Source organism: Capricornis sumatraensis, chromosome 9, assembly GCF_032405125.1.
Source record: "Capricornis sumatraensis isolate serow.1 chromosome 9, serow.2, whole genome shotgun sequence".
NCBI lineage: Eukaryota > Metazoa > Chordata > Mammalia > Artiodactyla > Bovidae > Capricornis > Capricornis sumatraensis.
This window is the reverse complement of record NC_091077.1, coordinates 9,316,940-9,332,312: the sequence shown is the minus strand read 5'-3', so window position 1 is coordinate 9,332,312 and position 15,373 is coordinate 9,316,940. Positions and strand designations below refer to the sequence as shown.

Sequence of the window (15,373 nt, the reverse complement as noted above, 5' to 3'; positions counted from 1 at the left end):
CACTCTGGAGGGAGCCAAAGTTGAATAACGGAGGCAGAAGGTAGGATAAGTGAGGTAGAAGATAGAATGGTGGAAATAAATGAAACAGAGAGGAAAAAATAAAAACGAATTTAAAGAAATGAGGACAACCCCAGAGACCTCTGCGACAATGTTAAATGCCCAAACATTCAAATCATAGGAGTCCTAGAAGAAGAAGACAAAAAGAAAGACCATGAGAAAATACTTGAGGAAATAATAGTTGAAAAATTCCTTAAAATGGGGAAGGAAATCACCCAAGTTCAAGAAACCCAGAGAGTCCCAAACAGGATAAACCCAAGGCAAAACACCCCAAGACACATATTAATCAAATTAACAAAGATCAAACACAAAGAACAATTATTAAAAGCAGCAAGGGAAAAGCAACAAATAACACACAAGGGGATTCCCATAAGGATAACAGCTGACCTTTCAATAGAAACTCTTCAGGCCAGGAGTGAATGGTAGGAAATACTTAAAGTGATGAAAGAAAATAACCTACAGCCCAGACTACTGTACCCAGGAAGGATCTCATTCAAGTATGAAGGAGAAATCAAAAGCTTTATAGACAAGCAAAAGCTGAGAGAATTCAGCACCACCAAACCAGCTCTCCAACAAATGCTAAAGGATCTTCTCTAGACAGGAAACACAGAAAGGGTGTGTAGACTACAACCCAAACAATAAAGTAAATGGCAACAGGATCATACTTATCAATAATTACCTTAAATGTAAATGGGTTGAATGCCCCAACCAAGAGACAAAGACTGACTGAATGGATACAAAAACAAGACCCTTATATATGTTGTCTAAAAGAGACCCACCTCGAAACAAGGGACACATACAGACTGAAAGGGAAGGGCTGGAAAAAGATATTCCATGCAAACAGAGACCAAAAGAAAGCAGGAGTGGCAATACTCATATTTGATAAAATAGACTTTAAAACAAAGGCTGTGAAAAGACAAAGAAGGACACTACCTAATGATCAAAGGATCAATTCAAGAAGATATAACAGTTATAAATATATATGCACCCAACATAGGAGCACCGCAATATGTAAGACAAATGCTCACAAGTATGAGAGGGGAAATTAACAATAACACAATTATAGTGGGAGACTTTAATACTGCACTCACACCTATGGATAGATCAACTAAACAGAAAATTAACAAGGAAACACAAACTTTAAATGATACAACAGCCCAATTAGACCTAACTGATCTCTATAGGACATTTCACCCCCAAACAATGAATTTCACCTTTTTCTCAAGTTCACACGGAACCTTCTCCAGGATAGATCACATCCTGGGCCATAAATCTAGCCTTGGTGAATTCCAAAAATCTGAAATCATTTCAAGCATCTTTTCTGACCACAATGCATTAAGATTAGATGTTAATTACAGGAGAAAAACTGTTAAAAGTCCCAACACATGGAGGCTGAACAACACGCTGGTGAATAAATAACAAATCCAGAACAAATCAAAAAGGAAATCAGAATATGCTAGAAATGAATGAAAATGAAAACACCACAACCCCAAACCTGTGAGACACTGTAAAAAGAGTGCTAAGGAGAAGGTTCATAGCAATACAGGCATACCTCAAGAAACAAGAAAAAAGTCAAATAAAAACCTAACTCTACACCTGAAGCAACTAGAAAAGGAAACAATGAAGAACTCTAGGGTTAGTAGAAGGAAAGAAATCTTAACAACCAGGGCAGAAATAAATGCAAAAGAAACCATAGCAAAAATCAACAAAGCAAAAGCTGGTTCTTTGAGAAGATAAATAAAATTGACAAACCATTAGCCAGACTCATTAAGACACAAAGGGAGAAAAATCAAATCAATAAATTAGAAATGAAAATGGAGAGATCACAACAGACAACACAGAAATACAAAGGATCATAAGAGACTACTATCAGCAACTATATGCCAATAAAATGGACAACTTGGAAGAAATGGACAAATTGTTAGAAAAGTACAACTTTCCAAAACTAAACCAGGAAGGAATAGAGACTCTTAACAGACCCATCATAAGGATGGAAATTGAAACTGTAATCAGAAATCTTCCAACAAACAAAAGCCCAGGACCAGATGGCTTCACAGCTGAATTCTACCAAAAATTTAGAGAAGAGCTAACACCTATCCTACTCAAACTCTTCCAGAAAATTGCAGAGGAAGGTAAACTTCCAAACTCATTCTATGAGGTCACCATCACCCTAATACCAAAACCTGACAAAGATGCCACAAAAAAAGAAAACTGCAGGCCAATATCACTGATGAACATAGATGCAAAAATCTTTAACCAAAGTCTAGCAAACAAAATCCAACAACACATTAAAAAGATCATACATCATGACCAAGTGGGATTTATCCCAGGTGTGCAAGGATTCTTCAATATCCACAAATCAATCAATGTAATACACCACATTAACAAATTGAAAAATAAAAGCCATATGATTATCTCAATAGATGCAGAGAAAGCCTTTGACAAAATTCAACATCCATTTATGCTAAAAACTCTCCAGAAAGCAGGAATAGAAGGAACATACCTCAACACAATAAAAGTTATAACAAACCCACAACAAACATTATCCTCAATGGTGAATAATTGAAAGCATTTCCCCTAAAGTCAGGAACAAGACAAGGGTGCCCACTCTCACCACTACTGTTCAACATAGTTTTGGAAGTTTTGGCCACAGCAATCAGAGCAGAAAAAGAAATAAAAGGAATCCAAATTGGAAAAGAAGAAGTAAAACTCTCACTGTTTGCAGATGACATGATCTTCTAATAGAAAACCCTAAAGACCCTAAAGACTCCACCAGAAAATTACTAGAGCTAATCAATGAATACAGTAAAGTTGCAGGATATAAAATTAACACAGAAATCCCTTGCATTCCTATACACTAACAATGAGAAAACAGAAAGAAATTAAGGAAACAATTCCATTCACCATTGCAACGAAAAGAATAACATACTTATGAATATACCTACCTAAAGAAACAAAAAACCTATATATAGAAAACTATAAAACACTGGTGAAAGAAATCAAAGAGAACACTAATAGATGGAGAAATATACCGTGTTCATGGATTGGAAGAATAAATATAGTGAAACTGAGTATACTACCCAAAGCAATCTATAGATTCAATGCAATCCCTATGAAGCTACCAACGGTATTTTTCACAGAGCTAGAATAAATAATTTCACCATTTGTATGGAAATACAAAAAACCTCTAGTAGCCAAAGCAATCTTGAGAAAGAAGAATGGAACTGGAGGAATCAACCTGCCTGACTTCAGGCTCTACTACAAAGCCACAGTCATCAAGACAGTATGGTGCTGGCACAAAGACAGAAATATAGATCAATGGAACAAAATAGAAACCCCAGAGATAAATCTACACACCTATGGACACCTTATCTTTAACAAAGTAGGCAAGAATATACAATGGAGAAAAGACAATCTCTTTAGCAAGTGGTGCTGGGAAAACTGATCAACCACTTGTAAAAGAATGAAACTAGAACACTTTCTAACACCGCACACAAAAATAAACTCAAAATGGATTAAAGATCTAAACATAAGACCAGAAACTATAAAACTCCTAGAGGAGAACGTAGGGAAAACACTCTCTGACATAAATCACAGCAGGATCCTCTATGACCCACCTCCCAGAATATCGGAAATAAAAGCAAAAATAAACAAACGGGACCTCATTAAAATTAAAAGTTTCTGCACAACGAAGGAAACTATAAGCAAGGTGAAAGTACAGCCTTCAGAATGGGAGAAAATAATAGCAAACAAAACAACTGACAAAGAATTAATCTCAATAATATACAAGCAACTCCTATAGCTCAATTCCAGAAAAATAAAAGACCCAATCAGAAAATGGGCCAAATATCTAAACAGACATTTCTCCAAAGGAGACATATAGATGGCTAACAAACACATGAAAAGATGTTCAACATCACTCATTATCAGAGAAATGCAAATCAAAACCACAATGAGGTACCATTTCACACCGGTCAGAATGGTTGCTATCCAAAAGTCTACAAACAGTAAATCCTGGAGAGGGTGCAGAGAAAAGGGGACCCTCTTACTCTGTTGGTGGGAATGCAAACTAATACAGCATCTATAGAGAACAGTGAAGAGATTCCTTAAAAAAAACAGAACTGCCATTCAGTTCAATTCAGTTCAGTCGCTCAGTAGTGTCCGACTCTTTGTGACCCCATGAATCACAGCACGACAGGCCTCCCTGTCCATCACCAACTCCTAGAGTTTACTCAACTCATGTCCATCGAGTTGGTGATGCCATCCAGCCATCTCATCCTCTGTCGTCCCCTTCTCCTCCTGCCCCCAATATCTCCCAGCATCAGGGTCTTTTCCAACGAGTCAACTTTTCACATGAGGTGGCCAAAGTATTGGAGTTTCTTTAGCATCAGTCCTTCTAATGAACACCTAGGACTGATCTCATTTAGAATGGACTGGTTGGATCTCCTTGCAATCCAAGGGACTCTCAAGAGTCTTCTCCAACACCACAGTTCAAAAGCATCAATTCTTCGGCGCTCAGCTTTCTTCACAGTCCAACTCTAACATCCATACATGCCCACTGGAAATACCATAGCCTTGACTAGACGGACCTTTGCTGGCAAAGTAGTGTCTCTGCTTGTTGATATGCTATCTAGGTTGGTCATAATTTTCCTTCCAAGGAGTAAGCATCTTTTAATTGCCATATGATCCAGCAATCCCACTGCCAGGCATACACGCTGAGGAATCCAGAAGTGAAAGTGACATGTGTACCCCATGTTCATCGCAGCACTGTTTACAATAGCTAGGAAATGGAAACAACCTAGATGTCCACTGGCAGACTAATGGATAAGAAAGCTGTGGTACATATACACAATGGAATATTATTCAGCTATTAAAAAGAATACATTTGAATCAGTTCTAATGAGGTGGATGAAACTGGAGCCTGTTATACAGAGTAAAGTAAGTCAGAAAGAAAAACACCAATACAGTATATTAACGCATATTTATGGAATTTAGAAAGATGGTAATGATGACCTTATATACGAGACAGCAAAAGAGACACAGATGTGAAGAACAGACTTTTGGACTCTATGGGAGAAGGTGAGGGTGGGATGATTTGAGAGAATAGCATTGAAACATATACATCACCATATGTGAAATAGATTGCCAGTCCAGGTTCGATGCATGAGACAGGGTGCTCAAGGCTGATGCACTGGGATGACCCAGAGGGATGGGATGGGGTGGGAGGTGGGAAGGGGATTCAGGATGGGGAACACATGTACACCCATGGCTGATTCATGTGAATGTATTGCAAAAACCACTACAATATTGTAAAGTAATTAGCCTCCAATTAAAATAAATAAATTAATAAAAAAAACTGAAGGTATTTGTTCTGTAATGTCAAGCATGGCTACATGGGCAGATAAAGGAATCATGGAGATCTCAGAGGCATTTGGGAATGGGGAGCAGAGATACCATTCTACTCTGGTTACTGTTACTGCTATAAGTAATAAATGGATTTTTATGATCCAGTATTCTGTATGTAACATGGATATATACAGTTTATTTCTGTAGTAGACTAACTTACTAATTGGGAAGGAGAGTAAAATCTCAAGCCTTCACAGTTTCAGACTTAGCAGTCCCCTGCCGGCTGCACCCCACATGTGCATGTGTGTTAGTTGCTCAGTCCTGTCTGACTCTTTGCAACCCCATGGACTGAAGCCCACCAGGCTCTTCTGTCCGTGGAATTCTCTAGGCAAAAATACTGGAGTGGGTTGCCATTTCCTACTCCAGGGGATATTCCTGACCTAGGGATTGAACTTGGGCCTCCTGCACTGGAGGTGGATTCTTGACTGTGTGAGCCACCAGGGAAGGCCTGTGTATTCCACATGGTCATCTCTAAAACGTACCCCTAACCCAGCCCTTCCTTCAACAAGAATCTCACATGGCTCCCCAGCACCCTTTGCATCCAGTTCAAGTTCTTTGATTAAATCAAGTTCCTAAGGCCTATACTGCTTCTTGAATTCAGATCCCAGAGGAGCCCACCTTGGTCAGCAGGAGTACATCAATAAAGTCCAAAGTCTTGGTCTTCTCCTTGGCCTTGAGGAAGTCACCAATATCTTCCTTGGGGAGGGTGCAGCGCCGCTCCTGGATGACAGCACCTGTGAAGTCGTGCACGAGGCGGCAGGCTCTGCGGAAGCGCCACCCATCAGGGGTGAGGTAGTACAGGAAGTCCATGTGCAGGAAGATCTGCTGATATCGTTTTGCCACAAGGGCACTGAGCTCCAAGATGGCAGTGATATAGTCACTGGGCTTCCTACAGGATGAGAGCATGAAAATCCAACAATTTAAAATATCTGATGTCTGAAATAAACTTTGAACAGAACCCTCTTCTCAAACACCTTCCATGGCTCTCTGGAAAGCTCAGGAGATAGTTCTTATCCTCTTTGGTTTCAAAATGTTCTTAAGATATAAAGATACCCATGCCTCCATCCTTATCTCCAAGATGTCTCCTCACTATTGCACATACCATGCTCCTCCTAGCCTCCTGGCCTTTATCAAACAGTTCTACTCACCTAAAAGGATGGCTTCTTCTCTTTCCCCTTCTTGTTCTTTGATGTCCAGATCTGACCCACCTCCTCCAAGAAGACCTTTCTGATTGTCCTGGTCAACCCTCCCTCACCCATCTACTCCTGTGGATCTGTGGCTCATGTTCCCCAGGCCCTTAGGTGAGACTCACTCCTGGCAATTGCTGTCGTAACTGAAGACACATTTCTGCAGACTGTCCAGGGTCATGAGGCTGATATGTTCAAACATGTCCAGATGGGTGTGGCCCTCTGTGATCAGACGCTGCCACTTAGCCTGGACAGAGAAGGGGACACAGCTGATGCTGAGAACTGCCTCTCTGGTGCCCCTTCCTAACCCCAGATACCAAGATGCACTCCCTGGAGTCTGTCTCCCGGTCCGAGGCACCCACCCCCAGGGAGGACCAGGCTCATGTAGGAGTGAAAACTGTTACTATTAGGACATGAAGTCTCCATTACTGGGAGTCAGAAGATCTGGGTTTTGTAATCCTGATTCTACCTACTATACTGTATGTGCATGAGTGTGTGCTCAGTTACTCAGTTGTGTCTGACGCTGTGTCTGATACTTTGGACTGTGGCCCCCCAGTCTCCTCTGTCCTTAGGATTTTTCAGGCAGGAATAGTATAGTGGGTTGCCATTTTCTCTGCTAGGGGATGTTCCCAACTCAGGGATCAAACCCTCATCTCCTGAGTCTCCAGCGTTGCAGGCGGATTCTTTACCTGTTGAGCCCATACTTTGTCCATCATTGGTCAACTTTTCATAAAGTTAAGTGCTAACAAATGTTGGTTTTCATCATTTTCATTGTTATAAGTTGATTAGGAAAATGATCCCTATGTTAATAGAGATAGTCCTCCATGAGCCCTGAGTACTCCTGCACTTTTTTATTTTTTTGGTTTTGCCAAAAAATTCTAAGACCCCTATGTTCTTTACCTGGGCCATTTCTCAGAGTTGTGTTTGTAGCAAACAACCTGCTTCTAACTGCTATAAATGCCACAGAGTTCCTAAATTTCCCTCCCCTGTGATATGAGTAGACATCCACAGAAGCTCACCTGTGTTATTTGTATGAGATTTGGTGACTTGGAAGAAGAATGCAAACCAACAAGAAGCACATGCTGTTTGCTGTGCCAAGAGTAATAAACTGTCCTTTGTCTGTGACTTAGGAGTCTCATGTATTCTGGCAGAATCCAAGAAACAGTGACAAGCTCCCTTATCAGCTTGCAAGTATGAAAAAAATCACAGGCACTTCACAAAAGTCTGTGCTCCAGTTCTTTACTTTCCTATGTATATATCAAAACCCTTTCAATGTAATTTTTCAGTAACTCTACTTGGAGGTGGAGACTCTTTCACCATCCTTTGATTCTGAGCTGGCCTTGGACTTTCTTTGGTCAACAGACTGCAGTGAAAATGATGAGGTGATCGTTCCAAACCTAGACCCCAAGGGGCACTGCAGCTTCCTCTCAGTCTTTTCATACCCTGCCTCTACCATGTGGACCAGCCTGAGATGCCTTTTGAAGGGAGAGAATCACATGAAAGCAAGTCTATTTACCCTACCCGAGGTCATGCTAGATCAGCTTACAGCCAACCAAGCTTCAAACCTGTGAGAGGACTGACCCCAGACCAGCAATACTTCCTATCTGTATTGTTCTCTGTACATCCCATGCTTGACCAGTTCCTGCTTCACCTACACCTTATTCACATTTCCTCTTACTCATGGAGCCTAATCAGTAAATGCTGACATACTTGCTCTCAGCCACAGATACACATGATGGGATATCACTCCTGGACTTTGCTTCAGACACATAAGATCCCTTTATCCATTAAACCACTGATGTATGTCTGTGTTATTGACTCCAGCTCTTTCTTCAGTCTTGAGTCTTGCAGTGCTGCAGGGGACAGTCCAACACGACCAGACCCTCAGCTGATCACTGGTACATGAGTGGCCCCATCCACAACCAGAGAAACCACCCAACTGATTCACAGTCTTGCTGTAAGTACTAAACCCTTATTGTTTTCAAGTGATTCATTACTCAGAAATAACTACTCCCTGATACTCATATTCATTATTATCATCAAATATGTCTCAAGATTCTAAGGCCTTCTGTGAAGGTAAAACAGAAGCTAACACCTTCTGAGCATCTACTATGTGCCAGGGACGTGGCTCCATTATATCTTGAAAGTGAAAGTCATTCAGTTATGTACGACTCTTTGTGACCCCATGGACTGTAGCCTGCCAGACTCCCCTGCCCATGGAATTCTCCAGGCAAGAACATTGGAGAATGGCAACACTTGGTTGCCATTTCCTTCTCCAAGGGATCTTCCTGACCCAGGGGTTGAACCCAGGTCTCCTGCATTGCAGGCTGATTCTTTACCATCTGAGCCACCAGGCAAGCTCAGCTTGCAGGATATCTTGACCACCCTGCAAAGCAGGGATCATATTACACTCTTTATATAGCCAAGGACACTGAGGCCAAAAAAGGAAAAACAATGGACTCGAGGCAATCAGAAGGAGAAATCCAGACAAGACGTCTGAGTCCCCATTGTCCCCAAGACTCCAGCTGGGACCCTGGGTTCAAGAGACTCACATGCATGATGTCTGCACTCTTGGTGAAAATCTTCATATAGGGCTTCAGGATGTTGAAGTGGAAGGCAGGTGTCAGCATGCGACGGTGCCTGCTCCACTTGTCACCAGCACTCAGCAGGAGCCCATCCCCTAGAAGAGATAATCACGGGGAATGAGCAAAGAAAGAACCTTCTCCTGGGTCTCCAAGGTCATCCCCAACCCCCTTCACTCACAGTTACTCACCCAGCCAAGGCTTCAGAAAGTTGTAGAAGATCACATTCTTGGGTGCGATGGCAGCTGATATGAATGAGGACCATCAGGGACCAAGGAGAGGGGGAGAGGAGGGTCTTTTGGTGGGGAGTGGAGGCTCCCAGCCAGGAATCTGCATTCCCCCTCCACGCCCAACATAGCAGAACACCGAGAGCACAGGAAGCTGGGAGGGGAGAGGAGACCAGACCAGGCCGCAGTACAGAACAAAGCAAAGGCAGAGCCCATAGACACAATGTGCTTAGACACACCCCAACCTGACACATGACTGGACATTGCATCTTCTAACTCCCAACCATAGTCCATCACTTTACAAAACACCTTTATGGGGACCTAGGACACCACATCTGCCCTAGCACTGACCCCTTCTGAGACATCTGACATGGTCCCATGTCTTAACAAGTCCTAATAAGGCCACACCATGAATGACACAATATGACATGACAGAATGCTTTGCCATGGGCCTGAAGACAATCTAACATGACCTCAGTGTGCCCCAGGTGGACTCCAGACAGGACTTGAATACACTGATGACACAGACCTGAACCAGGCAAAACTCAAACATATCCTAAACATCAGACAAGATTCACATAAAGTCTCAGGCATTTCTCAGAGTGATCCTGGAGTTCCAGACCTCAGACAAACATCCAGAAGTGACCAACTGGAGAACCAGGCAATCTCTAACAGTATCTCAGACAAGAACCAGAGAGGCTCCAAGATGCCTCAAATGTCCTTGGCCACAGATGAGCTCTAGACATGACTGAGAACATCTCTGAACTCAGATTTAAACATATACCAGGTATCACTAGGTATAACATACACTAACTGTAACCAGAATCCATGTAGAAACATACATCTGATCAGACGTGGCCATTCAGCAGACATTGCACAGACATGACTGGAGAGCATGCAGCTGGGATTCTGCAGTGGGAGACAGTGGCATCTTTGCCATGCCCCCTTCTGCCTGCATCCTGGTCACTTGTATAACTAGAGGCAACACAGAGACCATGGCGATGGGCAAGCTATGGCCAGGGGGGCATCTACCTGGAGCAAAGAGCACAGGCTTGATGCAGGTGGGGTGGAAGATGCGGATGCTCGCGTGCCAGGGCCCCACCCACCAGCAGCACGCATCTCCATAGGTGCTGGCCAGGCCCTGTGTGTACAGGAGACCTTCCTCTGAGCTCTGAATCTGGAGAGGAACAAGTAGGACCTAATTTGCACTCTTCTAGGCTGCCAGAGGGAAGGAACTGCAGGGCAGTGATCCAGAGCTGGGATGATGAATCACCTCCAGCAGCTGCTCCTCTGTCCTCAGCCTCCTGCCACCCTCTGTCCCCTTATCCTCCATATGCGATAATTGGGGTCCCTTGAGTTTAGGGATAAGAAGGGTCTTTCCCTGTTTGGATCCCAAACACCGTGTTCCCCTGACTTCTCTTCCATCACGATATTCCGGATAAGGACACTGAGGCTCTGAACGATGGAGTCTGTTGCCCACATTCTCTCAGACAAGAAACCTGAGACATGTGCCAACATCTGTCTGAACCCAGGGTCTGTGTTCTTAACCATCAAATCACTCTGAGCCTCAAAACAACAGCTTAGAGGACCCTTAAACCACTTCCAAAACTGGGTACTCAGAGTTTCAGGGACACAGGAATGGGTCCTATGACACAGGCTAGGGAAATTAAAGGAAATCCTGTGTCTTCCTGAAAATGTTGTCAGTGAGCTCACTTTTCCATGGGGGTTGAGCTTGTTGGATTCAGTTTTACCAAGATGATAGGAAAGCCACCACAGAGGAACAGAGAACTAAACAATGAAAACAGATTTCTTACATTATATAGACATGGATAGATCTGGGTCTGAAGATACCCCTCCTTGGATTTCATATAGTCACTTGATTCCTTTTCTTTCCATCCATCATACACCATGGCATTTCTGCCACTAACAGCTGGAGGAGACTTCAGCAGCCAGAGAGAGCCAGGGCCCTTCTCGTGTTCACTCTGCATTCTTGGGTCTGAACCCAGGTTTGTGTTACACGCTGCCTGTTCCCCTGCTTGCCTGGTCATCTGTCTGTGGATGGGAAGGTCAGGGGACAAGGGAAGAGAACCAGGTTGGGGTGGAGTCTCCTCAGGGAGATTCCTGGCAACTGAGAAGGAGGGCACTGATCTAGAAGTGGACCAGCTCCAAGATAGGGTAGAAGAAAGTGACCCACCCACCAGAGAGGTGGATGTCATGGGAATAGCAACTTATACGTACACCAGCCATAAGCCGTCATTGCTTAGCACCTGGGGATAGGTGAGGGCTGAGAGCAGGTCTGGCGGGGGACCTGGGATGTTATGGATGCCCATACATCACTCCATACTCTGTTTTAAAAACTTTCTGCTCATTGTTCCGGACCGAGTTTTAACTCCTCCTCCAGGAAGCCTTCCAGCATCCCCCAGAAGAGAACCTTGCTTCTTCTCTGGGTTTGCAGAGCTCATTTCCCTCTGGCAAATTCCTGACCACACCAGGTCACAGATCTCCCTGCCTGAATCTGAATCTTCATGTCCTGTCTTTTACCCAGGACACCAGGGTGGGGTGTAAATGGCAGTGAGAGGAAGGAGGAGGCTATGAGATGGCGGTGATCAATACATGAAGGAAAGAGGAAGATGGCAGAGAGAGGAGGGGGAGGGGGTTGGGGTCCTGTAGGGGCCACGCGGAAGCTTGGCAGGGGTGGGGCTGGAAGCCCTGAGGTGTGTCATGGCACCCACCACCACCAGCTCTGCCTGGGTACCTGAGGCACTGGCAAAAGTCCGGATCAAGTCAGGGTGGCAGAAAATGACCAGGGGGATGATGGGGCCCATCCACATCAAGTAACCCTGAGGGTAGTTGGTCACCAGCTGAGTTACTTTGCTCAAGCCCTGCTCCGTCGGGGGGACCTGTAAGCAAGGTAAGGGCCATCACTTCACAGGAGAGTCCATTGAGGTGGACAGAGTGTGGGATCCTATACAGATGGAGGGAATCTCTGCTTCCTCCTTCCCTCTGGGGGAAGGAGGGACCTGGAGGCTGTCCAAGTCCCAAGGGTCTATCCCAAGGCACAGGGAGAAGACAGGCTCTCTGCCCACAGGGAGGCAGATCTTGGCTTGAGAAGACACATTTTTCCTGTCCTGGGAGACAAAAAAGGAGATCCTCAGTGGGTAGCAGGGTGGGTAGCAGGGTGACTGGGCTTTGGTCCAACACTCTCCCATGTTTTTCCTGCTCCACTCGGCTTCTGATTTCTTGCATGGCAAGGGCTCTGCAGACCTCTGACCTTATAGCCCTGGCCATCCCCCAGGGACAACATGAACTCTGCCTGTTAACCAAAGGAGGAACATGGTCTTCACTGCTCAGGCTCCGTGCAGAGTGCATCCTGTCTGTTTCTCTGTGAGTTATGGGCATGCCTTTCAATTGTGCCATTTTCAAAAGCAGAAACTGATGCCATATCCCCTCAAAGGGGAAGAAGTGCACGTTGCCTCCTAGTAAAGCACCCTCTCCCTCATGATGCTCCATTCAAACCTGACAAATACCCTCAGGTACTCTAGGCAGGTGGCATAAAACGCTTTCACCTTTGTGACTTTCTCCCCTCTCCCAAGGCCCTAAGGTGAGGATTCAAAGCACTAGATGAGACTGGCCCAGAGAAGGAGCGTGGCTCAGCTGAAGTCACACAGAAGAGTGACTGAAACAGTTCCCACGGCCACGCCCTTGGAGGCAGAGAAGGCAGAACTGGAGAAGTTTGTAACATTCCTGCTGCTTCCAGGGCTCGCTGAGACCATTTGAAGATCTGGAACCTCAGCAAATCTTCGCAGTGAGCTTTGGACACCCTCCGCTGTGAACTTTGCCTTAATGAATAGCAATTGCAAAAAGTCCTCCCCCAAGTTGTAGTTCTCATCCCAGGCATGAAAGGAAAAGTTGTCTGGGAGATTGGAGGAGCTGAATATAATCCCTTTGACCTTGACTGAGGGAGATGATGGCAAGTTGATCACCTCAGTCATCAAGCATTTATTTTGAGCACTTACATGGCTCCAGTCCTGGACTGGGCACTGTAGTGTCTGCGCCCCCAAACTATCATCAAATTGGGAAGTGGTTACTAAGTAATTGGACGATTACCCATTTCATTAATCATGAGTGGGGTCAAGTCATAAGTATCAGTCTGGGGTACAAGCTAGGAAGGTGTGGAGGTCGGGTAGGTCTAAGAAGGGTTCTGAAAGAGGAAGTGAGTAGCTGGCTTTATCTACATTGGGCAACAGGCCCATTGGGACATCTTCGGGGGAGGGATGAGAGTTAAATTAGAGGAAGGGGTCCTGGAAAGGGGAGGAGGTGGGCAGCTGTGCTCCTGTAGGTGGGAATGGGGCGGTGGTAGTTATTTCCCTTAGGAAAGCTGTGGCTGAGAACAAGACACAAGGGTATGGGCCCCGTGCAGAGCAGACGCTGGATGGTGAATCTTATCAGGTGCATAATGTATGGAAGTCAGGCAGGGAATGGACTCCAAAGCAGGCTAGGACTGGAAGGACAGGATGTGGAGAACGTCTCGATGGCAGAGTAAAGGAATGAATGAGTGAGGGAAGAGGGGGTTCCTTGGCTTCCCTGTCTTCTCTGCTGTCCTAGACCCCAGCCCAAACCTGAGCCCCATTCCTGACCTCCCAGGAAGTCCATCTACCTTGACTTCCCCGACTCAATCTGCTGCCCACACTCACCAGGCCCAGGTGACCCAAGAACCAGTTGCGTTTTGGGGGCTGCGGGAAACATCGGAGGCGGCGAGAGTTGTTGTAGAAGGTGTAGGTCCAGGCCAGGACACGGGCCAGGAGCCAGGAGGCCCCAACCAGCAGCAGCAGCAGCCACGGGGAGGCTGCCACAGGCCCGAGCCCCAGCCAGGACAGGCTCAGCTCTAGCATCCTGTGGTCAGATGGGGTGCAGGGTGGTGAGTCCTGAGGATGAAGGAAGAGACAGTGATGGTGAGCTGTGAGGCAGAGACGGAAAGAGGGAAAGGGGCAAGGGAGTGAGGGGCAGGGATAGGGAGGGCTGGGGACGGGCAAGAAGGACTCAGAGACAGACAGACAGGGACTGGGAGAGGGGAGGGAGAAACAGAAATTTAGAGGAAGAGGGAGAGACAGAGACAGAGACAGACAGACAGACAGACAGACAGACAGACAGACAGACACACACACACACACACACACACTGGTATCCACTCATCTCCCAGGTCATCTCATTCCCTGGAGCCACCCTGCCTTGGGCATCTGCCTTCCCCACCTTGGGCCAGAACCCTCAGCTTCTTACCTTCTGTGTGGGCTGGCTTGTGGCACACAACTTCTTCTACCCTCCACCTGGGATGGCTGGGTCTGACCCCAGATCTAGAGGAAGCTGCCAGGGGCCGGGCTAAATCAGCCAATCCCCACAGCTTCCTTACTTCCTCCCCACCTGGCAGCTGTCTGGATACAGGGTGGGGGGAGGGGGAGCTGCCTGTGAATCAGCTCAGGATCTGCCCTCCTGTGTGGACACTGGCTCCTCTGGACTCAGTACCTCCCATGTGAGCAAGTTGTGGTGCAGACAAAGGTGACTCTGGGCCTCCAGGTTCACAGCCACCCCTGCACTTCCAAGGCCAGTGTGTGGCAGGCAAAAGCATGCACAGGAAGGCAGGGCAAAGCTCTCTGCAGCTCCTCTCCGCACATGGGCCAGGAAGCCTTCACACACCATTTCCAGGCCTGGAATCAGGAAGCTCAGAACTGTTAAAATTCTGGCTTTTGGGGTCACACACAGCCTGGCAGGAGTTCAGGTTGTGTCTCCAAGCAGCCCAGGGTCTGGGGTGAGACGTGACTGCTGCAGAACAGGAATAGAGAAACCTACTTGACTGGGGATTACCTGCATCAGACTCAGAAGATAAAGGGCCCATTTGGAAGAGGGTTCCTGGAGGCTG

The 15,373-nt window shown here is 45.7% G+C and overlaps 1 protein-coding gene across 1 annotated transcript in view; it reads right to left on the bottom strand.

Annotated features, from left to right (window-relative positions):
• The window catches only part of LOC138085749 (prostaglandin E2 omega-hydroxylase CYP4F21-like), a 30,704-nt gene extending 15,851 nt beyond the window's left edge, over nt 1–14,853 (bottom strand). Inside the window, exons 1-7 of the mRNA XM_068980279.1 lie at nt 14,737–14,853; nt 14,154–14,384; nt 12,215–12,359; nt 9,424–9,477; nt 9,203–9,330; nt 6,776–6,897; nt 6,082–6,352 (exon numbers count right to left, since the gene is read on the bottom strand). Coding sequence (XP_068836380.1) covers nt 6,082–6,352; nt 6,776–6,897; nt 9,203–9,330; nt 9,424–9,477; nt 12,215–12,359; nt 14,154–14,351 — 918 coding nt within the window. The 5' untranslated portion in view covers nt 14,352–14,384; nt 14,737–14,853. The remainder of the gene's footprint in view (nt 1–6,081; nt 6,353–6,775; nt 6,898–9,202; nt 9,331–9,423; nt 9,478–12,214; nt 12,360–14,153; nt 14,385–14,736) is intronic.
• Between the last annotated feature and the right edge of the window lie 520 nt (nt 14,854–15,373).